The sequence below is a fragment of the Azolla caroliniana genome, unplaced genomic scaffold (genome assembly GCF_043228905.1).
Source record: "Azolla caroliniana isolate FFs.n. ecotype wild unplaced genomic scaffold, voAzoCaro1.0.p SCAF_20, whole genome shotgun sequence".
Taxonomy (NCBI): Eukaryota; Viridiplantae; Streptophyta; class Polypodiopsida; order Salviniales; family Salviniaceae; genus Azolla; species Azolla caroliniana.
The window spans coordinates 15039130-15066362 of record NW_028230455.1 but is presented as its reverse complement, the minus strand read 5'-3'; the positions used below and the strand labels follow the sequence as shown (position 1 = coordinate 15066362).

At 39.8% G+C, this 27233-nt stretch overlaps 2 protein-coding genes across 2 annotated transcripts in view; both read right to left on the bottom strand.

Annotated features, from left to right (window-relative positions):
• LOC147851204 (putative LRR receptor-like serine/threonine-protein kinase At1g51820) overlaps positions 1 to 9880 on the bottom strand; it is a 33078-nt gene extending 23198 nt beyond the window's left edge. Inside the window, exons 1-5 of the mRNA XM_087335879.1 lie at positions 9741 to 9880; positions 9043 to 9658; positions 8427 to 8953; positions 8187 to 8331; positions 8015 to 8086 (exon numbers count right to left, since the gene is read on the bottom strand). Coding sequence (XP_087192005.1) covers positions 8015 to 8086; positions 8187 to 8331; positions 8427 to 8953; positions 9043 to 9658; positions 9741 to 9855 — 1475 coding nt within the window. The 5' untranslated portion in view covers positions 9856 to 9880. The remainder of the gene's footprint in view (positions 1 to 8014; positions 8087 to 8186; positions 8332 to 8426; positions 8954 to 9042; positions 9659 to 9740) is intronic.
• A 2359-nt stretch (positions 9881 to 12239) lies between these two features.
• LOC147851203 (putative receptor-like protein kinase At2g42960) lies at positions 12240 to 12999 on the bottom strand. The gene is made up of 2 exons (XM_087335880.1): positions 12822 to 12999; positions 12240 to 12640 (listed from the first exon to the last, which is right to left on the bottom strand). The coding sequence occupies exons 1-2, from the start codon at positions 12911 to 12913 to the stop codon at positions 12466 to 12468; spliced, it is 267 nt and encodes an 88-aa protein (XP_087192006.1). The 5' UTR covers positions 12914 to 12999; the 3' UTR covers positions 12240 to 12465.
• Between the last annotated feature and the right edge of the window lie 14234 nt (positions 13000 to 27233).

Below are 27233 nucleotides of genomic sequence, written 5' to 3'. Positions count from 1 at the left end.
CACCAACGAGCGTGAGAGACCATGTACAGTCCTCATTGGAGGCATGAAAACCACCATGCGTGAGCGACCATGTGCGGTCCTCATTGGAGACAGGAACACAAACGGGGGTGAGCGACCCTGTGCAGTCCTCACCGGGAACTGGAAAACTTGATGTTGATGAGGGCTAGGCAAAGTAGTGTTGATGACGACATCAAGAGATGTTGAAGAAAAAGCAATGAAGAGAATGATGTTGAGGAAGTGTCTCTGGAAGCAATGAATGTGACTGGCAATTATGGAAATAGAGAAATAGATGAAGAGGATAAGAAACACAAAGATCAAGACATTGAGGATAAAAAGAAATACACAGGCAGAGATATAGAGGATGATAGAATACACAATGACAGGACAAAGATGATAAGAAACACATAGATAGGGATGATGATTATAAGAAACACATAGATAGAGATGAAAATGGCAGGAAACACAGGGAGAAGGATGACAATGAAAAAAAACGCAGAGATAGGGATATGGAAGATGATAAGAAGCTAAAAGATAGAGATAACGATGAGAATAAACTAGGAGATAGAGATGGTGAGGAAGATAGGAAACGACGGGATGCTGATGACGGTAACTCTTGAAGCAAGGATAGTGACGATGGTAACTCTAGAAGCAAGGGCGATGACGAAGATGGGTGATGCTTCTAGTTGGAAGGGATTCAAACTGTCCTGGACACATGAATTGCGGAGTCGGATGGAACACGAATGACAAGTCTCACAAAGAACTTAAGATACTAGGAACGACATAAGAGAATAATGAGAAAGATGAAGGAGACAAGGATGGAATGTAAACTTAGAATACTAGATGGATGTGTCAATGACTGGTGTTGAATCCCTTGAAAGGGACCAAGGAGGTTACAAGTATTTATACTGTGAGTCGAAGTACATGCATTAGATATTCAGGAGAATATTCTAGAACCCTTTAGAACCTTCTACTTCTAGAACTTTCTAAAAACTCCTAGAACTTATAATAGATAATCTACAAATAATCTACTAAGATGTACATAACATGACCATGGATTTGGATGTGTTGGTTAGAACACAACACTTGACTATATACAAGAGGTCAAGAGTTCAAATGTGGTCCTCATTTCTGTGACAACAACCGGATGTTGTACACAGAGGCGGATCGGACCCGTGGGCATGGAGGAGGAGGTGGGTCAGCACGCAATGGAGGCGGCCCGCAAGAGCAGAACCGGAGGCACAAAGACACTGCCGACAATCATTCCTGACCCTCCACAAGCAGGCGGAGTCAAAGTGGCACCAGAAACTAGCAACTGAAGGCGACACAAAATGCTGGTACTGTGCGAAGAAAGGCCATAGAGAGAGCAAGTGCTGGAAGAAGCGTGCCGATTCTAATAAATCCGGATCCAACAAGGCCAGGCCAGGGAACCGGCAAAGCTCACACTGCGCAGGAGGATCAGAAGGATCCGGAACCGGGAAGACCGGAAAAAGGGCCAGTCTTCGTGATGAAACACAAGGTGAACTCAATTGAACAAGACTACTTCCAGATCGGAGGAAGTGTGCTATGTTGACTCCTAAGCATCTAACCATAGGACGAGCCACGAAGAGTGGTTCTCATTCATAGAGAAATAGGAACAACTGGGAGTTGTCAAAACCAGAGACGATACTCCTCACCCGATCGTGCATGTCAAAGAAGTTCCTTTGAGCCATGGTGGACAGAAAGGGAAACTTATGAACGTGCTACACGTTCCCACAATCACAAAGAACGTAGTGTCGGTCAGACAAATCGTCGACTAGGTAATGCAGATGCGGTTTACGCACCTCGGGTGCTTCATCAAGGAAGAAGGCCAGATAATCGCGTAAGGGCGCAGAGACCGGATTAAGTTTATCCTCAACACCAATGACGTCGGGACCACCTTGTCTGCCAAAGGATAGAAGATTGAATCAGACATCAATCTCTGGCACAAGTGGATTGGCCACGTTAACTACCAGAGTTTTGAGGATCTGCAATTGAAAATAGTTGTTTTCATATTGCGAAAGTTTAGTGGCCGGAAAGCCCAAATTTGGGAATCCTGCCAACTCCGGAAGCAACATCGGCTTCCATTCCCCATCGAACGAAACCGGATCCCTAACAATCTCGACTTAATCCATTCAAATATGTCGATATGTCGTCTCCTTCATTGACGACTACAACTGACTCAGTTAGACTTATCTCATCGAGAGGAAAAGTGAAGTTTTTGAATGTTTCCGGAACCTTCAAAGCTTAGTTGAATGCGAAATTGAAAGAAAGATCAAGTGCCTGCGGTTAGATGGCGGAAAGGAATTTTTTCCGACCAATTCAACAGTTATCTACATCAAAAAGAAATTTGGAGAGAATTCAGTTGCAGGTACACACCGGAACAAAAGAACTGGTCGATTGTCGACGCGACGAAGGCAATGCTTAAGGAGAAAAGTATGCCCAAATTCTACTGGGTTGAGATGGTCCGCACGACCGTCTACATCCAAAACCGGATCGGAGACGAGGTGTCAGCACATGAGCTATATTTCGGGAGGAAGCTGAATTTAAGGCACCTTCAAATATTTGGTAGCATACCCTATGTGCATGTACCGGATGAGAAACGGAGCAAGCTGGATCCGAAGTTGGAGAAATGCATACTAGTCGCCTACTCACATGAGCAAAAGGGGTACAAGTGTTATAACCCCCGAACAAAACAAGTTCGAGTGCGCTGAGATGTCGAATTTGATGAGTTGACATCATGGTACTCTCTGCTGTCTCCGATGTCCGACTCCGAACCGATTCTAGAGGATGAGGCCAGTCAGCCGGAGGAGACCTAAGTAGGTGAAGAAGGATTTAGTACTCTAGATGAGAGTCTGATCTCATTCTAGCTAAGTTAGCCAAATGAGTGGCTGAGTCGGAAGTCGGATGAAGAACCGGCGAGTACTGGACACTTTGTCGTGCTCTCCCCTCGCAAGGAACAAAGGAGACAGTTCATGCGCACACAGAAAGGGAAGAAAAAGATGTCGGAATACGATATCGGCAACGAACAGTCAAATCGAAGTGATTTTGACTCTGGATAGAACGAAGTCAGATCTTTAGAAACGGAGTTCGAACCGGCCAAGAAGGGCCTCAAACCGGCTAACGAGAAGTTACGCCAATCAACCCACCAGAAGAACCCCGTAAAGAGGTACAGATAGAATGAGTACATGGCGCATCACTATGTGTACATGACCAAAGTGGCAGAAGTGCATGAGCCGGAGAGCTATGCAGAAGAGGCAAAGGATGCAAATTGGCGTGCCGCAATGGAAGCAGAAATGCGGGCAGTCAATGCCGATGACACTTGGGACCTGGTTGACCTTCCCCGACAATGTAGACCGATCAATTGTAAGTGCGTATATCAGGTGAAGTACAATGCTGACGGTTCAGTAAACCAGTATAAGGCCCGGTTATTGGCGAAGGGATACGCGTAGACCCACGGAATCGACTACGACGAGACCTTTGCTCCGGTGGCGAAGATGACGACGGTAAACCCACTTGAGGGGGAGAGTTCGAAAGGAAACAAGTATTGGCACCAAAGAAGGGGCCAGAGAGGAAAGAACCAAGAAAGGGGGAGATAAGAAGGAAAAGGAAGCTGAGTCGACTAGAAGAGTCGACATATCAGAACAAGCGGCGGTGGAGGTAGAGTAAAAAAGGACAGAGCCGACCGGAAGGAGAAGGCCAAGACCCGGACATGGTCATGTTGTGAAAGGCCGGAAAACGGGAGACGGATTGGAGACAGCCAATCCAGAAAAGAGATGGAACAAATCGGATGCACCATATTCGAAAGAAGTGTTTGATTCGGATGAGCCGGATCAACTCGAAGCCAAACTGCCGAGGAGTCAACAGAAGTCGACGCCGATACGGAGGAGATGACGGGTTGAAAAGCGTCGAACTCATGACAGTGAAGGAGCTGAGGTGGGTCTATGGAGCAAACAAGTAGACCAACGAGGTCGAGGGCATCGAACCGGATGGGTTGCGAGAAGTGGAACCAGACCGGACAAGGAGCGCGAGCAAGGCGGGAGGACGCAAGAAGAGGTCGGCCGGAAGAACCGGCCATCACACATGTTGACAACATGATCTGACGTCAAGTTGAGCTTGAGGGGGAGTGTTGAGTGAGCAAGCTCAACCGTATCTGGAACCAGGACCCAGATCGGAGAGCCGTATTGGATTAAAACCGGTAGGCCATTGGAGGCCTACGGATCTAGCCTGCTACGTAGGCATATTTTTGGGAGTCAGTATCAAACGATCGTATGAGCATTGAAGTACTTGTCAGTACTTCTGTCTGTCCTTTACGGACTTGTATAAAACTGCTCTCTAAGCACATTCTAGGTACAGAGTGTTATTATTTTGAATTAACTTTTTGCTTTTCTCCCTATCTGTCTCTCCCTTGTGCAAGGTTTCCATTAAACCTTTCTTCTCAATATTCTGTTGTTACCCGGTACAACCGGTTTTGTCTCATAAGCTTCCGCACGTTTACTTTAACAATACCCTCGTTAGGAAAACTTATCAAGGTCAAAGTTGAGTTAGAAATGTGGTCAACCCATATTTCGGTTGGTTTGCTATCAATGAAAGCTTTAGCATCATCCTTAGTCATTGCAAATGTGATCGATCTTGGAGTTCACAACCATGTCAATTCCTTCTATTAACTTTTTCAGTAGTTAGTTTGTGCTTATGTAACCTTGTTCTTTTAACTTACTCTTACCAAAGTGCAAAAAATTCTTTGTGGTGCCGCATATATATATCTTAAAATTCTTTACTACAAGCAACTACATTCTATGTTCTTGTTTTACGAAGCCACATTGAAGAGATCTAATGGTGAGACCTTCAACTTTAGGCTCAAGAAATTACTGAAATGCAAGGCATGGGTCATATTAGGTTGTTCTATGAAACCACACAAAAGAGATCTAATAGTGTCTCCCTATTGATAAAGTAGAAAAGGTTAGTCTCCTAGATATGACAAGGGATCTAATGGTGTCACCCAATGTGCTTTCCCTAGATTTTTCATATATCTACTAACAATTCCCATTGCATGGCCAAAATTTGGTCTCGTACAAACCGTTACATATATCAAACTCCTAATGGTTAAAGCATAAGGAACCTTAACCATGAAACCTCTCTCTTCCTTTCTCTGAAGGGATTGATAGTTGTATAAGTGAAAGTGAATTTCCAAGGGTGTGCTAACCGGCTTGGCATCACCCATTTTATATCTCTGCAAAACGTGATTGATGTACTCCAATTGAGATAATTGCGAAATCCCTCTATGCTTATATTTTGTAATTTGCATTTCAAGAATTGCCTTTGCTAAATCCTAGCCAAGTCCTTGATATCAAACTCCTTAAATGAAAATTGTTGCTTTAACCTTCTAATGTCATCCATACTTGAATCTACTACTAACGTATCATCGACATATTCTAATATAATGATATAGCTAATACCTTCTGACGTTACAACAACAATGGTCAACATTGCCAATTTGGAAACCTTCCTTGTGCATTAAACTATCAACTTTCTTTACCATTGCCTTGGGGTTGCTTTTAGGCCATACAAATGCGTCTAGAGTTTCTATACAATGTTTTCCTTTGTTATTTATTACAAACCTTCTGGTTGGTGCATGTATATCTCTGCATTCAAGTTTCCGTGTGTCGCCTTCGCTAGCCAATTTCCCTACTAAGATTAAGTTCTTTTTTTCATGAAAAAGTTTCCTCCATTGGTGTTAAAAGTGAAGTGGCTAGAGGCAATATACAAAGTAGTCCAATATTACAATGAATATTGTAAAGCCATGCCGAACGACCCCATCCAATCTAAGTTCACTACATTTAGCATACATATCCACCTAATAAGATTAAGTTCTTTCTCAGGTTGGGAATATGCTTGACATTCTTGAACTCCCACATGGATCCATTCAACTTAATCTTAAATACACCTTTACTAGTACTAAGACAAGGTGGACCATCACCATGATATACCTCTCAAAGGTTTCCAACGACGTTTCATCTTGAGGAGTCCTTTCTTTGAAGTAGCGTGGAATGATTCTCTAGAGTCTAAAAACCAAGACGCTACCTTGCTTTCCAAACAACATAGCAATGCGTAATCTATGCTTAAGGTGGAAGTAACATTTGGCATTGTCTTCACCTCATGGTCTTTCGATGCTATCATGCACAATTTTTTGTAGTATTCATGTTACGAACATAACCATAACTCTCTCCTGATAGTTTGTAACATTGTTTTTTGCACATGATGTAAAAATTGTGAGGGTTAAATGAGAATGTAAAGAAGGGTGCCGATCCACTCGACCATCCCCAAGTGAAGGGATTGAGAAAGATCTAAGCATTGAATGACGTCCCATACCATCACTATGGCTTTGAGTCATAAATGGTATTGGAATTTTGCCAAAAGTGTATGTTCACCGCAAGGTCAGAGTTTGGACATAGTCGAATGCTTCATTAATGAGGATACATAGGCCTCATATGTATAGCCATACCTAAAGCCCCCACACAAATTCTAGGGTCGTAAGACAGGACAGGTAGATCTAATCTAGGGTTTTGATTTTTCCATATGATATCACTATTACTTATGCAGTCACATCATCAAAGTTAACATGTTTTAACTTTACTGAAATAACATTCAATCTGTATGGTCACCTTCAAAGAAAGTATCTTGATGACAATTTTTGCCAGACACTAGAGAAGAACTAAGTCATGAACAAAAATCACATCATCCTTGAAGGGATCGTAGGCTTCCACATTGCTAATGATATGCTCTACCATAATGGGAAGCTTTGTGTTCTAGATTTGCATGAGGTCAAAAAGAGAATTATTTTTGAATGCCAAGATGCACCCTTAGTGAGGCACTTTGGAATGCATCACACGCTCGTTCTCATCTCTACTCATTTGTATTGGGCTAAGATGTGTCTTACTCAATGTCACAAATGTAAAGAAAATAAAGCCATGCAACTTAAAGTTGTCCTTGGAGTGTCAATCTCGGTCTTTGTGCGGTAGCGACATACGAAAAGTATTCACGCAACGAGTGGAACAAAGAGGTCAAAATGCTCTCCTCACAATCCATGTGCATGAGTGTTTTAGGCAACATCGTTGTTGAACCCAATGTGTAAGAGTGATAGAGGAGGATGACAACCAATGTAGATTTCGCATTGATGGTCTAAAGGATAATGATGGGATTAGCGAAAGTAAGAGAAAGGATAATGATGGGATTAGCAAAAGAAAGAGAGAGATCGGAAGCAACACAATTTGGAAAACATTGACATTCTCAAACACGACACCTACAAGACACCTACAAGGTTTAGGTCTTCAGTGCTCCCACTCACATTTCATGCGCACACGCATAACTTCACAACAGTTACGTGCTCTACACATATATTGGTTTCAATCCTCTTTGTCTTCCAATTCTGGTGGTAAATGTTTCTCATTTAAGTCCAAGTTTAATGAAAACTTGATTAAGCCATGATTCTACCATGGCAGTGATGTAATATTTGATGTCGATTTTGTTATTAGTAGCCATCTTAAAGTGTCTGTCTTAAAGTTTAATTTAATTAATTGGTATGACCCTAAATGTTCTATGGAGATTTTGTACTATTTGCACATTCCCCTATTAATTCACGGTAATTCAGAGAAAATAAAATCGATTATGTGCTTGGTTGTCCATTGGTATTTTGGCACCCTTTCCCAACAACATACCACATAATTATAAATCTAATTTTCCTGACAGAGTAAAATACCACTTAATTCTATATAGTACTGGAGTAGAGATAACGGAATAACTTACAAGGTTTGAAGATTCACCAAATTATTCAAGCTGGGCAAAGACCCTTGCAAGTTATTGTCACTCAACACGCTGTGCACAGAAGAGTCAATAATATATATGTTTCCAATGTATAATTTCATCTCCATAGCAGTCAGTGAAGTGATTATATTACTACTATCAATTAACACTATAATTATCAGAAATAAAATGGTCTTACAGTGTGACAAGTTGATCCAAGTTGTTGATACTGCTCGCAAGAGTCCCTACTAGACTATAGCTAGGTAAGGAGCTGCATGAATTATATCAAACAAATTACAACTATTTTATCACAATAATGATGAGGGCTTGCAATCGGCATGTAGATATGCACATAAATGTTTCAGACGCACATAGATGTTACTCTGGCCGGTAGATTTTGGTTCGCATGATCACAATTGATCCACGGGTACTTGTATGGCAGCGGTAAGCATGGGTCCCCCATAAATCTTTGTAACGCTGGCAGGCTGCTTGTAACCAAATCTTGTATAGCCAGAACTGCAATCAAATTATATGCACAATGAAGGAGTTATTGATTAGGACGAGTGGAATTTTGTTTAGGGAGTGGAATTCATTGGATTAGGACGACGTACTGTCAGACGAGGAGGTCGTGGTATTGAGGGGGTTGTCGAACAGCTGGAAGATCTCAGCTGCAGCCAAACTAGCATAATATCTAGCGTAGGAGAAATCATCAATCTTAATTACGAATCGGTCTATATAAGGCCCCAATGGCCTATCTGTCGGGCTGTAGACCTCAAGAGCTGTGTTGGCGCCAACAGTACGGTAGATGTCGATCTCATTGTTAAAGACTTCCTCGTTGATGGCGACATTGAACACTCTCTGTCCAGAGGTGTTAACATTTGGATTGAACTCAACAAACCATAACGCCATGAAATAGTAGTGGCTTCCGTAGAGTGTGCTAGCCGTCAACACATCGGATGATGATGCTTGAGTACTTGGGTTCAAGATGATAGTGTTATTGATGAAATTGGTTTGCATCACCGCCACTGGAGGAAAATCATAAGAATTCCCCTTAGCCACCGTGTCAGTAGTCCAGAATGTGTTTGTGTTAGAATTATTGAATCTCCACCAGAACCTATCAATGGTATCATTGGGATACCTGGAGAGCACATGAAATAGGATGGGAGGGGTGAATTAATCTTCCCAGCTGCTTATCCCAGTGTATGATTTCAGATAACTACTACTCACCTTAAGATCGGCGGAACTGCAGACAAGGCACCCGAGTCCTCTCGCCAGACAGTGCGTAGCGCATAATTTGTACTCTTCATCATTTCTACGGGTTTCATTGTGGACGGCAGAGGACGCAACTCCAGAGAGTTTATGAACGGGACGTCACTGCTGTCGGAGGCTGCGGAAAGACATACAGACACGCTCGACCTTCCACTCTGCGCACCGATGTACAACTCTTCGAACCACGGATTGCTCTGAGGTACATTAATCACAATCTCAACGCCTTCATAACTGTCCACTATCACACGGAACCTGATCTGCCCGCTCACGCGCGTTGGGTACAACTGCTTCAGGCCCAACCAGAAGGAGGCACGAATCAAGTAATAGCTGCCGGCAACGGCATCTAGGGTGTAGCAGAACTTGCTCTGATTCAGGGCCTTACTAGTAGTGGGGAAATAGCGCAGTGTGGCATATTGGGTCTGTTCTGCCATGGATGCAGGCGGGCTGACGCTAGCGGTGGCGGACCAATCTCCAATTTCCGGCCAAATCACGGCATCTGGCTGCCATTGGATCGTAGTGGAAGGGTTGACGTACTTAGCTGTGGCCGAGGACCCACAATCGATGCTCAAGAACCCTAGCGAAATCAAGCAACTTTCAGCATATTACGATATGAATCACATCAGCTCCTACATACCAAACAAAACAAATGCACCCACCGGATTCTTGAGCCAGGGTGGAGGGGAGTATCTGGAGAAGTGTGATGCCCAGAATGAAGTACGGAAAGGGGAGGATATTCATGATCCACACACGACAAGAAAGCGCCGCCGCCATTGTGGTATTGGAGGATTAGAGCGATCTATGGGGAAGGAGGTAAGTTGCATTCGAAGAATGATTATATAGTAGAGTCCATAAATCTAGCTTGGACTTTTCATTCATTTATAGGGGGCATAATAAATCATAGTAGATGAATGAACGATGCAGGGAAAAAGAAAAAGGAAGAATTGCCACATCAAAATTGTAAGTCAAACATTAAAAAAATTTCAAAAGAACTCATTAATCATTACAGCTAATTAATCATTATAGAACGTGCTAGAGTGACAACTATATGGATTGGATGTGGTCAACCGAGCCACATGCTGGTTGCTATAAAATATGGAAGGAAGGAGCCCAACTCACATAAGATATATAAAGCATCGTTCCAGCTTATTAGTCAAACTGCACTTAGATCTCTAATGGACCACATGGTACACACTATAGGTCATGTAATGAACCTATGTGTACTGCCCTCCAACGATGGAATGGTGCAAAAGAAACAAGTGCCTTACCGTAGTCCTCATCTCTTTGAGGGTAAAGCTATTGGCAGCCAAACAATCATGAGTGTCCATATGAATACCTTTGCACGAAATGGTTGATGGGGATGCCAACCACATTGTAATATTTTCCACCACCTTGCATTTGACCTACATACATTCCATACATTTTCTGCTTTAGATGATAGCCAATGATGATACAATATATTTGTAGTGACCTGTAACATGCATGCACCATCCTATAACCGCCAATCCACCCAAGGTGCAACATTTGCAATTTCTATCTCTCCCGCCTCCTCTCTCTCTCTCTCTCTCTATATATATATATATATATATATTATCTCTTGAAAATATATTTACACGTTGAAGAATAAACCTACCACATTATACCAATCTATGAACCCAAAAGTCTACAATAAAAATTCTTTTTTCAAAAAAATCTAAATCTTTGTTCTTCAACTATAAGAAGTTTGACAAATAATCAACTATTTTGTAAGCATTGTCACACTTCTTGTAGAATTTCTATACGAAGTTTGACAAATAACGCAAAACAAACCATAAAAGCAAGCTCATGTCTATAATGCAACTTACATGTACTATGAATGCTTTTCATATAAAAACGTCAGGTCATTATAAACAGGCAATAGGTCGTAAAACAAAAAACAGGTGCCGCATGCATCAAGGTTTTTTAAAAAAGACCCACAATATATTGATTTCTAGCATTTCCAAAATTTTAGGGTTTGATCGTTCTTTCATTGCACTCATGGCATTGATTGTTCCACCATTCACTCATACATCCACTTTCATCCTACGAGAGCAACATATGATCTTATAACATCAAGCGTGGAAATGTGGCTAAAACAATACAAACAATTAAGCTACCACTTTATGGTGAGGTTTAGCAACAATGGGCTTGCTAATTGAGCCTTGGGTCATGACACAACTGTATTTAAGTTTTTTTGCAAAAGAATTAGTGTAGGACATAAACAGGTCAAAAACATTTTGTTTAATGGGCAGTATTGAACTACTCTCGCATCAAACATTGTTAAGTTGTTTGGATGTATGTGGACTCCTCTTAATATCAATGTGTAAATAAATGTTGCTTGAATTCTAACAATCTGAACATATTTTATGCTATGATCTACTAAAAATTAAGGTAGAATTCACTTTGGGAAAGAATTAGTGTAGGACATAAACAGGTCAAAAACATTTTGTTTAATGGGCAGTATTGAACTACTCTCGCATCAAACATTGTTAAGTTGTTTGGATGTATGTGGAATCCTCTTAATATCAATGTGTAAATAAATGTTGCTTAAATTCTAACAATCTGAACATATTTTATGCTATGATCTACTAAAAATTAAGGTATAATTCACTTTGGGAAAAGAAAACCCAATTGAACATAAAAAGAATAGTTCTATTAAAGCAAATTATATTGAGGAACAAATGGAATATAATTACATTGTGAAAGAGTGGGCATTACATGGTAAAGCACAATGGGGAAGCATTGACTTTTCGATCTCTATCATCAACTACCTTTTAATGAAACAAATATTTATGCATAGATATACTGACCTAACAAATTTGTACCAAAATCAAGGTAAGAAATCTATAGAAGACTATAGTCTAATATATAACATACATTCAACTGTGGTGGATCATCTACTTTTGCAAATTATTGGCTTAGAAATTCGTGATCTGGCTCTATATTAAATATAATACATTTTAGACCATAATATGTACTTGTACGCTGAAGACAAAGACTTGCGTATTTATCTCATAGATTGTTATGCATTGCCAGCTTTATTCTGCATATAAATCTAAATTTCGGTACCCATCCATATTGTTCCTCATCAAGCTTGGACATTTATATGTAAGGAAGAAACTTCTCCATTGGTCTTCTATTTTTATGGCTTCACGTAGCTCATTGCAAACGGTGTACATTGTAGGTCTGTTAATCCCATCCCTTTGGACGCAGGCCATGGCAACCTCTGCAACTTTCCAAACAGATGACAAATTATATTCATCTTTAAGCCGGTCATCGACAACTTCTTGGATCATACCTTGCTCTTATGAGGGTCTTGCTTGAGAAATTCAAAAAGGAATTAAGTTTAACAACTCTCTCAAATTTCTATTTGATTCTAACATTATTTTCTGAGTGGATTACCCATTCAACAAGGGGTATGTCTCTATGTCTTTGTTTTGGATCTTTCATCACAAGTACCTGCCCACATATGGTTTCAAACATAACCACCCCAAAGCTATATATGTCCACCTTCTCTGTCAACACCATTGTGGATGCATCCCTATGTTACAGAAAATGAAAAATCAAATATTATTAAAACTTTGTCATACATAGCCTTACATTGCCAATATGATAAAATATATTTTTCTTAAACTAGTGTAATGTTTTGGTTATAGGTAGCATTTTAAGATAACCATTTCTAATTAACTTTAGCAATTATCTATAGTTTAAGAAGTACTTACTTTGGATCTAGATATCCCATAGTACCAACAATCCTTGTTGCTGCATTACTAGGATCATTGGATGTGATTTTGGATATTCCAAAATCAGACATTTTCCCTTCTAGGTTGTTGGATAATAAGATATTGCTGCTCTTCACATCTTGATGGATGATGTTACATCCACCATGTAGATATGCAAGGCCTACATTATAAAAGACATTGTTTTCAACACACACGACGAAAAAGAACGGTATTCAAATGAAATGTTAATAATTTCATTACCTTGTGCTGCATTCGAAAACATTTGTAATCTCTAGAACAATTCCAGAGTTATCGACGATTTTTTCCCTTTCATTAATGAGTAAGCAACAAAACAAATGTTATAAAATGTAGAAGCGGCCTTAATTAAAATATTATTATTGTACACTTGATCTGTTTCATTTTAATATTTTTAGTTTTCTAACCTCACCCATGTCTCCCTTTTTCGTTTGCTTCAACAGAGTGGGATCCTCAAATCACGTAGTATGTGTAGTCATCAGCCGAACTGTACTTAAAGTCAACAACAACTGGGCAGTAATCATGGTCTACCATTACTAAGAATGGCACTACAGTGGCATGTGGATTTATTTTCATTTTGCTTTTTAACTTTTGCACATGCATTGAATGTGACTCTCTTATTTCTAGAGCTCGTCTTCCTGTTACAAGATCAATGGGTGGCCTCTGAATAAAGGAGATCGACAAGTGAAATAGTTGTCCTTTACTGACAAGCTTTGTCTTTACAATGTTTTCTCTAATCCAATTTTGCTCTAAGATGAGTATTCCTGATGCAATGTGCCCCCTTGGAGGAATGACTTCGAGCTCGATATCTTCCTTCTCATCTTCCACAAACTTGAGTACCTCGGGCTCGTCCTCCTCAAGTTGCTACCTTTTCTTGTACTTCTTATGTTCCAGTTTTGATTTATTGTCAGATGTTGGTGCTGTGGTTGCTTGCGCGACCATCAACTCTCCCTTAATATGAGGGCGCAAAGCAACAATCCAATTATTTTTGGTTTCAACACCTTTTATCAAAGCCTTTGATTGGCAGGAGTCAGTTACGAAATTTTGTTCATCTATCCTAACTCTACGCATCCCCACCGAGCTATCAACATTGAACAAGAGGTTCGATGAGTCGTCGTCCTCATATTCAATGTTTTTTACATGACTGTAGGTGAAGGTCTTCGCCACCTGCAACTTGCCCTCACCTTCAAATTTCGCAAAAATAAGGAAAGAATCTCCTTCTTCCTCAGTATAGATTAATGTCCACTCGATATGAGGGTAGCTTTTCAGGCGAGGCTCCCCACTACTCTTTTCGCCTAAAGTGTTCGAAGTCCCATCACCTCCCAACTCAATAAACATTTTTCGTGAGTCAGGCTTGGGCATGGTGTTGGAAGGTTTTTTATTGGGGAGGGAATCTTCAATTTGAAGGATGGGAGTTTTTGTCGTGATTCACTGAAAACAACAAGTAATAACACAATGATATATCAAAAATCTTGAAAATAAACAATGTAAACCTAAAAACTAAGGTACAGTTCTGCAAAAGTAGGCGAAAATTACCCATTTTTAAATGTAATGTTACATAAAAAACATTGAGAAAAAAACAAAAAAAAGTAAGAAAGTCTCCAATTCTAGTATATTGATCCTGAAATATGACCTATCAGGAACAGTACTGAGACAGAAAAGGAATTAGTACTAAACGAAGGATTAGTACTATGAGAGGTGTGGAACTTCTTCGAGAGAAGGAAGAAGTGAGCGAGACGGAGAGAAAGAGAGAGATCGAGAGAGAGAGAGAGTGATGATAAGAAAGATATGTATTATATGAAGAGAATATACAATGGTGGCTAAAAGGCTTAAGACTGGCGTTGAACCAATTTGGTTCAATATAATGCCTAGTGCCCTCTTTTATAGTGTTTTCAGGAGTAATCCTGAAGCTTCTAGAATGTTCCAGAGAAATCTGGAATATACACTAATTTCCTATAATAAAATGTAAATGAAAATAATATTCTATGTATTACAGTAGATGCTCTAATGGTCAAGAGCTCGACCCATATAACCTAAGGTCATGGGTTCGAGTCTTGCCATATCATGACACTATCCCCCCTTTAAAACGACGAGTGTCACGAGTCGTCTTGGATTGAGAACTTGGTTTGTGTGGATATTGACGATGGAAGTCTTCAAGAAGAGCACGAGCATTGGTCACATTCTCGATCGGTTCCCAAGTACGTTCGTTGGGGCTATAGCCTAGCCAATCGACTAGATAATAGAGCTTGTTGCGAACAATCTCGGAATCAAGGATGGCGGCAACCTCTTACTCCAGCCCATCTTCAAGCTCGATCGGGGGTGGAGGTTGGATAAGACGTCCTGGGATGGTGCTCTCGGCGTAGGGTTCGAGGAGAGAACTATGAAACACCGGATGTATCCGAAGTTGAGGAGGTAGATCGAGACTTAAAACGACATCATTAATCTGTCCAATAATACGGAAAGGACCTAATCGCCGATAATCTAACTTCTCACATGGACGAGTAGTCTTGATGTGTCGTCGTAGCAGCCACACCCGATCTCCAATATTAAAACTGGATGGAAGTCGATGACGATCCGCGTACACCTTGTGTGTTTGTTGAGCTTGCTGGAGATGAGAAGATAAATCCGCTTGTATCTTGCATAACTGCTCCAAACGATCCTCCGCGCACGGATTTGTGGACACCTATGGGGTTTCAAGTATACTCCACCGGGGGTGACATCCTGTATAAGCATAAAATGGCGTAACTTTAGTGGATGTGTGGATAGAGTTGTTATAGGAAAATTTGGCGAAGTGGAGAATATCTGCCCAGTCATCTTGATGATAGCTGAGAAAGCACCACAGATACTGCTCCAGCGTTTGATTTGTTCGTTCAGCTTGGCCGTCGGTTTGTGGGTGGTAGCCGGAGGAGAGGTTACAAGTGACCTTGAGCATGTTAAAAAGGTGCTTCCAGAATTTTGACACGAACTGGGGTCCACGGTCGCTGATGATACTATCGAGAAGTCCATGATGCCGACATACTTCACGCATGACAATTTCGTCAGTGTCTTCACTGGAGATCTCCTTAGTACATGGAAAGAAATGAGGCATCTTCATATATCGATCGACCATCGTTAGAATCACATTGAACCCCTTAGGGACTGGAAGATCTGTGATGAAGTCTAGAGCAATGGATTGCCACGGCTTGCTTGGAATTGGTAATGGTTCTAATAAACCATATGGATGATGCCTTGGCATTTTCGCTCTGCAACATGTATCACAAGTCCGAACAAAATCCTCGACAAATTGTCGCATACAGGGCCACCAGAATGTTCGTTGTACTAAATGTAATGTTTTAGTACTACCAAAATGCCCAACTGTATATGTGTCATGACAGTTTTGTACTACTCGAAGGCCGCAATAACCATTAGGAACATACAAAAGATCTTTAAAGAAGAGTAATCCATCATGGTATTTGAATTCCCGATAGTCCGTACCTGGTGGTTGCGACTGTGAACACGACGCTCGAGAGGGATCAATTTGTGCTAGTATAGCTTGGGCGAATGCATCTGTCTTCAAGTCTTCATGTATGGTATCGATAACGCGGGAATCCATAAGCATGTCAAAGATCTGTGTTGCTTGTAGTTGAGCCGGTCCCAAGATGACTTGTTTTTGGTTATCGAAAGCTGGCTCGCCGGGACGGGGTGCTAGATACGAATGCCGTGATAATGCATCTGCCTTCCCTTGGTGCCTCCCCGGACGATATGTAATTTTGAAGTCGAAACGCGTGAGGAAGTGGGCCCACCGAGCTTGACGTCGATTCAACACACGAGCATCCTGAAAGTAGGCAAGATTCTTGTGGTCACTAAATACGGTGACTAGATGAGAGGATCCCTCCAGAAAATGCCTCCATTGCATAAAAGAATCCACTATTGCCAATAGCTCCTTATCATGAATTTCGTAGTTGATTTCGGCGGCGTCAAACTTGCGTGAGTGAAAAGCCACAGGATGTAGCTTCTCATCATTCCCCTGTTGTGACAGAATGCTCCCCAATGCAAAATCCGATGCGTCAGCTTCGATAATGAATGGTTTTTCCGGATTGACATGAGCTAGAATTGGAGCCGATGTAAATGCCTTTTTAAGACTCTCGAAAGCCATGTCCGTTTCTTCAGACCAGATGAACGGTTGTCCCTTCTTGGTAAGTTGTGTGAGAGGTAGAACGATCTTTGAGTAATCTTGTATGAACTTCTGGTAAAAATTGGCAAAGCCTAAGAAGCATTGCACATCCCGCACCGAACGCGGAGTCTGCCATTCCACCACCGTTTTGACATTAGTTGGGTCCATGGAGATGCCTTTTGACGAAATGATGTAGCCGAGAAATTCCACTTGGTTGCACCCAAAACTACATTTTTCCAGCTTTGCATACAAACCATGTTCTCGAAGTCGTTTTAGTACTAATAGTAGATGAGAATCATGTTCTTCTTGGGTCTTTGAATAAACCAGTAGATTATCCAAACAATCATCCAATAGATCTCGGAATATATCATTAGCCATGTGCTGGAAGACTGCCAGCGCATTAGTGAGGCCGAACGGCATGACCGTATACTCGAAGTGCCCATATCTGGTGCGAAACGCGGTCTTCCATTCGTCTCCTGGTCGGATCCGTATGAGGTTATATGCTCCCCATAAATCGATCTTTGTGAAGAACCTGGCACCATTGATCCGTTCTAAAAGACTTGAGATAAGGGGAAGAGCATACCTATTCCTGATTGTAACCTTATTCAAGCCACGGTAATCTACAACGAGACGAAGCGATCCATCTTTTTTCTTGACGAAGAAAATGGTGGCGCCGGCTGGAGATTTCGAATGCCGAATGAAACCATTTTCCAAATTCTCCTCTATATAGGCCCGAAGGACTTCCAGCTCGGTTGGTGACAAATTGTAGATCGGTCCCCATGGCGGCTCTTTTCCCGGTTGTAAATCGATGGGGCAATCGTACGGTCGATGATGAGGAAGTGTGTTGGCTTGTACTTTATCGAACACATTGGCGTAACGACGATACTTCTCGGGAAGTTGAACGGTGGATTCTTCTTTAGTGGTGCTGGAGGGGTTTACTGATATTGCAAAGAGGAACATTTCCTCCTTGCGCCCTTCTTTACGCAACTAACGTAGCGAAATGGTTGCCATCTTCTGAGTTGACCCTTGGGTTTGTCGACACTGGATTTCTCTTGTTCTCCAATCTATGTCTAGGTTATGTAACTCGAACCACGGTTCTGGGATACTAATAATATTAAATGATACTACACATGCTAAGTTATCTAGGACAATATTAATGGGCTCTGACTCTTCTATGATATTTCCGGAAGCAATGGGACGTCCATCAATGACTACTACAGAGGCTGGACACTGGAGTTTTCCTAGGGATATCTTATGAGCTTGAGCAAATTTCTTATCCATAAAGCAAGAGTTAGCTCCGGAATCTAGGAGTGCTAGGACATGTACTGGAGGGGTACTTTTAGTACTAACTATTACTTGGGCTACGAACACATCACTAACTTGCTTAGAGGGAATGGAACCACTAATGGGTTGCACAGATCAAGGGTTGTCCAACCAAACGGCTCCTATTTTGGCTGGACTTAGTCGTTTAACTCTTCTTCTAACTGACTAAGGACATCAAATTTGTTTGCTAGATCTGGGATATTAGTACTATTAGGACTATCAGATATCCCTACTGAAATAGGCTCGGGTTTAGTACAATTAGAACTAGCGACTATTTGGTTTACCTGTCTTCTTGGCCTATGGGGGCAATTTATTGCGATATGTCCTGGTCCACCGCAGTAAAGACATAGTCGATTTGTATAGCGTCGCTGCTTTCCTTCTTCAGATAATCGCCCTCGACGACGTGTAGTGTCAATATCCATCGGAGTCGGAGTATTCGCTGGAGGCGCATTATATGACTCCCTCGAAAAAGGTCTTGCTACCACTGAGGCGTAGGTGGGCTCTGATCTGGCCCTCGGCATCTGTAGCTGTCGTTCCGAACGTCGCTCAAAGAGGCGGTTGTCACATCTCACCACACGACTGATTGCTTCTGTTAAGGACTTTGGCTTTTCGAGGAAGGTCAAGAGTAAATCCTTGACGTCGTTGCGTAAACCATAACGGAATTGCTCCATCAACGCGTGATCATCCCAAGGGATATCGGCGGCGAGTAGGCGAAAATCTGCAGCGTATGCGGAGGCTAGACGGTCACCTTGGCGTAATCGCCGGATTTTGTTGATTGCGGTCCTAATGCTGTCAGTATCTCCGAAACATGCTTTAAACTCACCTAGAAACTCTTCAAAATTGTTGAGTAACGGAGATTCCTTTTCTAATAGTGGAGCGAACCATGACAACGTTGAGCCACTTAACAAAGTGCCTACTAAACCCACTCGTGATGCATCGGTGGGATATCGGGAAGGATGCATTTGAATAACTAATCGTACCTGGTTAAGGAACCCTCTAAACTACGATCGCGTTCCATCGAACTTCGTGGGAAGGCCAATCTTGGGTTCTTTATGAATCCCTTGTGTTCCGGGCCCTTGTTGTTGCATCGCTACAATGGTTGCTTCGAGTTGTTGCACGCGTAACGCAAGTTCCCCATGCTGTTGTTGCGTTTGCTGCTTTTCAAAGGAGATTTGCTGAATATCCCCCAGCAACCGTTGGTTTTCTTGTTCCAAAGCATGGAACTTCTCCTTCAAGCATTGAAATTCCGAGAAAAGAGATTGATATTCTTCAGTGCTAACAGTGGCCATGGGATGAAAGCAAAGAGGAATAAAAGATTAGTAGGAAATGAGAGAGACAGAAGGTAGGAGAAATTAGTTCAAACTGTCAGGAACAGTACTGAGACAGAAAAGGAATTAGTACTAAACGAAGGATTAGTACTATGAGAGGTGTGGAACTTCTTCGAGAGAAGGAAGAAGTGAGCGAGACGGAGAGAAAGAGAGAGAGAGAGAGAGAGAGTGAGTGATGATAAGAAAGATATGTATTATATGATGAGAATATACAATGGTGGCTAAAAGGCCTAAGACTAGCGTTGAACCAATTTGGTTCAATATAATGCCTAGTGCCCTCTTTTATAGTGTTTTCAGGAGTAATCCTGAAGCTTCTAGAATGTTCCAAAGAAATCTGGAATATACACTAATTTCCTATAATAAAATGTAAATGAAAATAATATCTTATGTATTACAATAGATGCTCTAATGGTCAAGAGCTCGACCCATATAACCTAAGGTCATGGGTTTGAGTCTTGCCATATCATGACATGACCCTTTCAATGAGAACTTGATGCAGTGCACATCGAGTTCTGGTTGAAAGTCCCCCATTTCAACGGGAACTCGATCCAGTGCATCGAGTTCCCATTGAAAGAAATTATCAGAAACCCAAAAAGGAATCTTTGAAGAATCAAAAAATATAGTTTAGAAAACATACTTGGCAATCTTCTTTACCTTGTCCATGTTGCTGACATTGTTGTCGACTTGACTCGGGAGGCGAAAACTGGAAGTCTTGGTTGCTCTATGCTCTTGTGCTCTTCTATTGCTTGAACGCGATAATGACAATGAGAAGATGACTTTCCCTTATATAATTTTGTTTTCTATTTTATTTTTTTAAAATTATTTAAAATAAACAAAAATGTTTTTGGACATGATGCTTATTATAGAACTTAACTTGACCCTATTTTGGACTTAGTTGATCTTAATTAGCCTTACTCAAAATGTCATCAAACTTGAGTAAACATTCTCTGTTTTCTAATGAGCCTTTTAAATTATCTGATAACTCGTTATTCTCAATCGAGGAATATAACCATGTTAATAATAAACGGTGCCATATAAAATCAAACGACGATCGAGAGCAAAGTTCGACATCTCTTTTTTCAATAGAGCCTTTTAACTTAGGTAAAATAAGAAATATTAAAGTAGATACAAATCATGACAAGTTTAGTTTATCAAATGTTGATGATGACTGTGTCAACAATCCTCTAAATTTTCGAAGACTTCCTCGACAAGTGAGTGTTAATCGATAACCATATTGCAATTGATGTATGCAAGGTATGTTGTGGGAGCCTTTGTCTATCAAAATTTGGAAAGGCAAACTTGCGGGGGTTGTGACAAAAGTATTTTTCTTTTAATGGCGATGAATAAGATACATTCTTGATTGCCACTATGCAACTTGTTAAGGACCATCTGGCAATGTCATGTTTTCAGCACGTGTAATAGTACCTTTCACTTACTATGAAGAGTTGTCGAGTTTCTTTTAAAATTTCCAATAGCATCGGGAACATGAGGCTACAAAGAATTCAACATCAATTACTTAAGGGGTGGTCAATACCTTTCAAAAATACAAAATCTACATGTAAGGGTCTAATTGGGCGACATGTTGTTAGATGAATGGAGATATGTTTCTCGAAGCAATGTGATGTTATGCCCACCACCGGAAGGTTACATTTGTCAGATAACTTCACTCGTCGTGAGGTATACCAAGTGTATAAGGATCACATGTTATTGGAAAGTGTACCTTAAATACAATATCGGTATTTTAATAATCGTTTATGGAGATCTAAGTTTAACAATGTGGTCATAACCCGCAAGGTTTAGATGGGTGATTGCTCTATATGCGTGAGTTTAAAAGAGCATGGCAAAGAGTGGGAAAACAGATGAAGAAATAACAAAATATAAGAATTTATTGAGAGAACATCGAGAAAGCCAGGCGTTGGAAAGATCTAAAGCTATGCACCATCGTCAAAAAGCACTTCAATCGCTAAAAATATATATGTGCTTGATTATAGATGGTATGGATCAGAACAAAACTTGTTTGCCACGTTTTTGAAGGTTGCCCAAGGATGTTGGAGATGAATGTCTAATGCAAATGCACTTATTAGGATGTCTTCTGTATTGTCAGACAATAAGGCCTCAAGTGTTCCTGACTTATCCAAATATCCACAACGACCCTAATCTTATAGTGACATTCATGCAAAGAGTTATGCAGAGTTGGTAAAGTTTACTCCCAACAATACTATACGTGCAACTTGACAACATGGCGAGAGAAAACAAGAACTCAACTATGTTTGGTTATTTGAGCATGTTAGTAGACAAGGGTATTTTGAAAAAGATTAAGATGTGCAACATCTAGATGAAGTATATGATTTCAAACGCTTTTGTGTGGATGGTGATGGGAATGGATGTAGGGTTCTTGCTCCGCTTAATAATATAAGTTTTAACCATGTCCTCATCCAAAAAAGTGTGATTGGTCACAACAAGACCATGATGTATGCCAAACAATACTCATCTAGTTCGCAATGGGAGCCACAAGATGGATGTAGGCTGTTATTGCATTTCCCAAATGCAATAATCTATGGTGCCGAGCAAATTCCATATGACAACCATAAAAGATTGGTTGTTGGTAGTTCAATTGAAGAGCAAAAGATATATTGGATGCGGTGCCTTGAGGAAACACAGAAAAATATTGAGCGAACCAAAAAGTACACTGGTGATCAGGATGTGGCTTGGTGGGATGTCTTCTTAAATCATCAACATACAATATTAGATAACCACTTTACAGTTTTGGAAAAAAAAAGATAACCACTTTACAAGTTACGAGCCAGTACAAAGTCAATTCGAATGGGCGCTTGGTGGCCCATCAATGGCGAGCAGTGAGCACGACTCCATTACAACCACTAGATAATCTTGAATTAAATAATCTAGTTCATCCATGACAAAGAGATATTTACGTGGGACCAAGATTATCGCATGTTGCAGAGGCAAGGTGGTAAGGCAATCTACATGAGCTACAAGTTAGTATGTTAGTTGCAACATTAGCTGGGGGTGATAAGTTGGGCCATCTCTTCTGGATTGCCAAAATCATTGAAATTATTAAGGATCATGAAGGTAATCAAGTAAAATCTATTGTGGTTCATTGGTATCATACCTCTTCCAAAGATGCGTTTATTGGGAAGTACTCTTTAGAGATGGTTAAGAATGTTGAAGGCACAAGTATAAAGCGGAGAAGAAAGAATCTACCAAGCACGTCTACTCCTGCACTTGATAATGTCGACAAGATAAGAATTGGATGAAGACAATGCATTGGTTGCTAGTGATGATGAGGATGAGACCTCACAAAGCTCTTCTAGTTCATCAGGTGGGTCTGAAGGGGAAGGCGTATCTCTGGGAAGTGATGGATCTCATATATGAAATGTAGATATTGTATGTTCCATCAATATGGCGATTCACAAATATGTATAAATATACATGCCTAGTCATTTTGTAATTTTTGTACGTTCTCTTGTAAATTTCACGTGTCGATTAGTAGGGGCATTTTTGGACATGGTATAAATCAATATATTTTGATTCAATTTCCAAAACCCTTTACGCATGCGATGGTCCTTTTTGTGAAATGACCGAATTTGTGCCTGTTTTGGATGGACTGTTCTTAAATTGCGACATATTACTTGTTTCAAATGACTTGGTGTTAGAAATTGAAGTGAAAGATCTTGAGTGTGTGCAGGTGGGCAAGAAATATGTACAATGGTAATGACTCCCAATTGTATGCACACCAATTGAAGGAGAGCAATTCCTTCAGATAAACTAATATTATAATTAACTTATGGTGACATATTTCTTATAGTTCGTAAGTTGATATATTTCTTTATTCCATTGGATTGGAGGGAAGATGGTTTTATGATTTTTGATGTACATGATGTTCATTGGTTATGTTACCCACATTTGCATAGAAAATTAGTTGTTTACGTATTGTTTACAAAACGAGCTGAAGGCAATTGGAAATGATGGATCAAATTGGTTGTTAGATCTGAATCCATAGTGTGAACCTTTTATGGAGGTTCTAGATTATCAAAAGCAGACTATTGTACTAGTTAACTTGGGGATCCTATCAAACTTTAGTGGACAATGGTGGTTAAAGATCAACTAACATAGGTTCCATTTTCTCAATATTCCATGAAGATTAAAGGAACATATTAAGTGCTTGGTTAAGGAAGAAACAAAATGTTTTCTGGAGAAGAAATGTAATTTCTTCACAACAACTCAATCGATTTTGGAAATGGTTGTGGGGTATAAAAAAGAATAGCAAAAATGTCTCCTTTAGATAGTTGTTGATTCATAGAGCTATACCAATTTGTGAGTGAAGGTGTGAATGTAGACATCCAAGGAAGACCACTAAGCATTGTTTGTGGAGTTGTATTGTTGCAATGGAAATATGGAAAAGGATTTTAAGAATCTTAATAGCAACCTCAAGCGATGTGTACACGAGGGGCAACGCTATGATGAATTATAATTCTCTATGACATATTCAGATGCAAAAAACAAATATACCCGTGAATCCAAAAATAGTGATTGGTAAATTTAAAACATGGAAACTGGTAAGTAGCATTATGATTTGGTATATTTGCAAGGAAGGGTGCTTGAAAGAACTTCAAAATATGACCAAAAAGGCTTCCTCAGAAAATCAAAGTAACTATATATAATCTAAGAGGTTGTTTGGATAATATAAAAGCTGACACTCAATAGATTGCAACAATGCAAGTGTCATGCAACACATGGGATCAAGGTATAATTTATTTGCTTTTATTTATTTATAAGATGGAGTGATTTGACTAATGGGTGATTTATTAATACTAATGTAATTTATTTTTATGCAAACAAATCCTCCTATGGTTCAAAACCATGTGGCCATTTTGCCTAACTTATGCATGCCAAGTGTTGATCGTGCACAAGAGATGATAGGACGGGCCTACGAAAAGAGATTGATAACATCATAAAAGTTATAAGTCAATAAACCAAAGGAACACCCTTAAGTTCCTTGAGGTTTGCAAATGTGAAATGCATTGCAAAGGCGTTTTGGAAGCAAAATTTGTTACATTCTTTGGATGTTGTGTTGTTGACCATGTTGCAAGCTTCGATTGCAAAAATAAAGGCAACCCACATGACTTGGGTGGAGTTCACATGGGCTTTGCTTGTGAACTTCAGCCTTAACAATGCAAGATGTATGACCCATTGGGACCTTATTGAATGCGTAGAGTTTCTAGAATAGAGTGTAACATCTATGTTTAATGAGTTTGAAGAAAGGAATGGCCAGCTTCTAATGTTTCTCAAATGCTTCTCGGACGAGACAAAACACTTGAGCAAGATGAACATCACGCATCTATATGAGGCTGGATGCATTCCTCAACTCTCCTATTATGACCATTAGTTTTGTGAGCATTGTCAATACGGTAAACATGCATCCTCGTCTCATCCGAGAAACACACTAAGAGAATCAAAATTGATGTGACATATAGACTCATGTCGTATAAGTTTTGTCGTGCCTCTTAGTTCATCACGTTCATTCATGATGCTCTTAGGAAGGTGTTTGCCTATCTTATGAGAATAAAAACCAATGCCTTAAGCCCTCTTTCAAGACTACCTTGCAATGCTTGAGAAATGAGACAGATCAAAAGATGAAATGCCTACAACCTAATAATAGAGGAGATATGTAATTCAATAGCAAAATGGAATTGCTAAACAGATCAATGAAGTTATTCAACAGAATCTGAAGTATTCTAGTCTATCATATGGTTTTTGGCCAGAGGTTGTAATCAATGTAGTGCATATAATTAACATTTTGCCGAGTAGAACTCTTAACTTCAAGATCCTACAAGAGATTTGTATCGAAAAATATCCCGACAAGAAAAAGTTGTGGATATTCAATGCCCTTGTGCCTAAGGACGAGAGAAAAAAGTTGGAATCTTTTTGCCAAAAGCATATCTTTCTTGGTTATTATTCGAATCACAACATTGGTTATCGACTATAAGATCTCAAGACAAGACAAAGTGGTTGATGTTCAAGCGTTGTCTTTAATGGTTGGACAATGCAAAAAGCAATTAAATGCCTTATCGAACTTTAATGGGTACCCTATGCCTATCTAACTACTACTCTTAACGGCCCAACTTGACATACTTGATTATCGACTTAGCAAGTATATGAGCATGAACTTCCAATCATACCACCAACGTTTGTCACCCATAATACTACAAAAGAGATAATTAGTGATGATCCAATGAGCCCAATCTTACCATGCAGATCCTAGAGACCATCTCATCCACTTTCAAGAATAGTAATCATTTGACATTTTCCACACATGACAGTACAAAGAAGCGATGACAACAAGTGCTAATCGGCAACTACCTATGGAGTTAGAGATGATATAAATTCGAGAAAACAAAACTTCGAACTTAGTCTTAGTACGGAAGAATCAACAAACACTAGTGTGAGTGGGTCTTCTAACTCAAGTAGACATCTGATTTAGTTCATCAACATCAAGCAAAAATGTTTCAAAGGGTTCTTGACAAGAATATGGCTTCGATTTTCATGAGATTTTTCTAGTAATTATGAAAATGGAAACCCTTTGTTTCCGTAAAATGGTATTCCTCCATGGTGATTTGAACAAAGAAATGTAAATGGAACAACCTATATTAAATGGACCAAAGCTTAATTCTTCAATATTTGTGATCTTACTAGTTTAATACAATAAATGAAAGCATGTATTATAAAAGGTTAATAATATGTTTTAATATCACATCAAACCGATTTGTGTTTCTCTCAAACATGGATAGTTTTTAATGTTGAAGTACAAAATGGCATGAATATTGCGAACTTAAAGTAATAGACTAATTTTTATGTTTTGGTTGATTATATGCATGTAAATAGCAAACTTGCTACTGCACATAATTCGCCATCGAGGTTTCACATTTGAATATGATTGAGTTTCTCCAATTACCTTTGGTGAGAATCCATAATTCTCTCCCATTCTTACAGCTTCAGCTAAGTCATTACAAATATTAGCCATTGTAGGTCTTTTTATTGCTTCAAACCGGACACACGACATTGCAATCTCTACTACTTTCCATATTGATGACACATTATATTCATTATCAAGTTGTTTATCAACAACTTCTTCAATCTTTCCATTTTCATACGAGGTTTTTACCTATGTAATAAGAACATTTTAACATATAATTCTTTCAATTTATATAATATGTTATTATAACATAATTTCTTGATTTTTTAGCTATCATACCGATTCAACTATATGGATGTCAATATTTTGTGTTTTATCTTTGATGATAGGAGGTAGTCCACATATAGTTTCTAGAAGAACCGCACCAAAGCTACAGCCTTCTCTGTCAGTTTTGAGGTGTATGCATACCTATGGAAATAATTAGTATAAATTATAAAATTTACCCAGGAACATTGTTAGCATCTTGAATAAGGCTTTAAAAACCCATAATGATATAAGGAAAATTCATCTAAATATAGTTATGAATGATATTTAAAAATACTCTATTGATAAATGATAAGATTTAAGAACACAAAAAC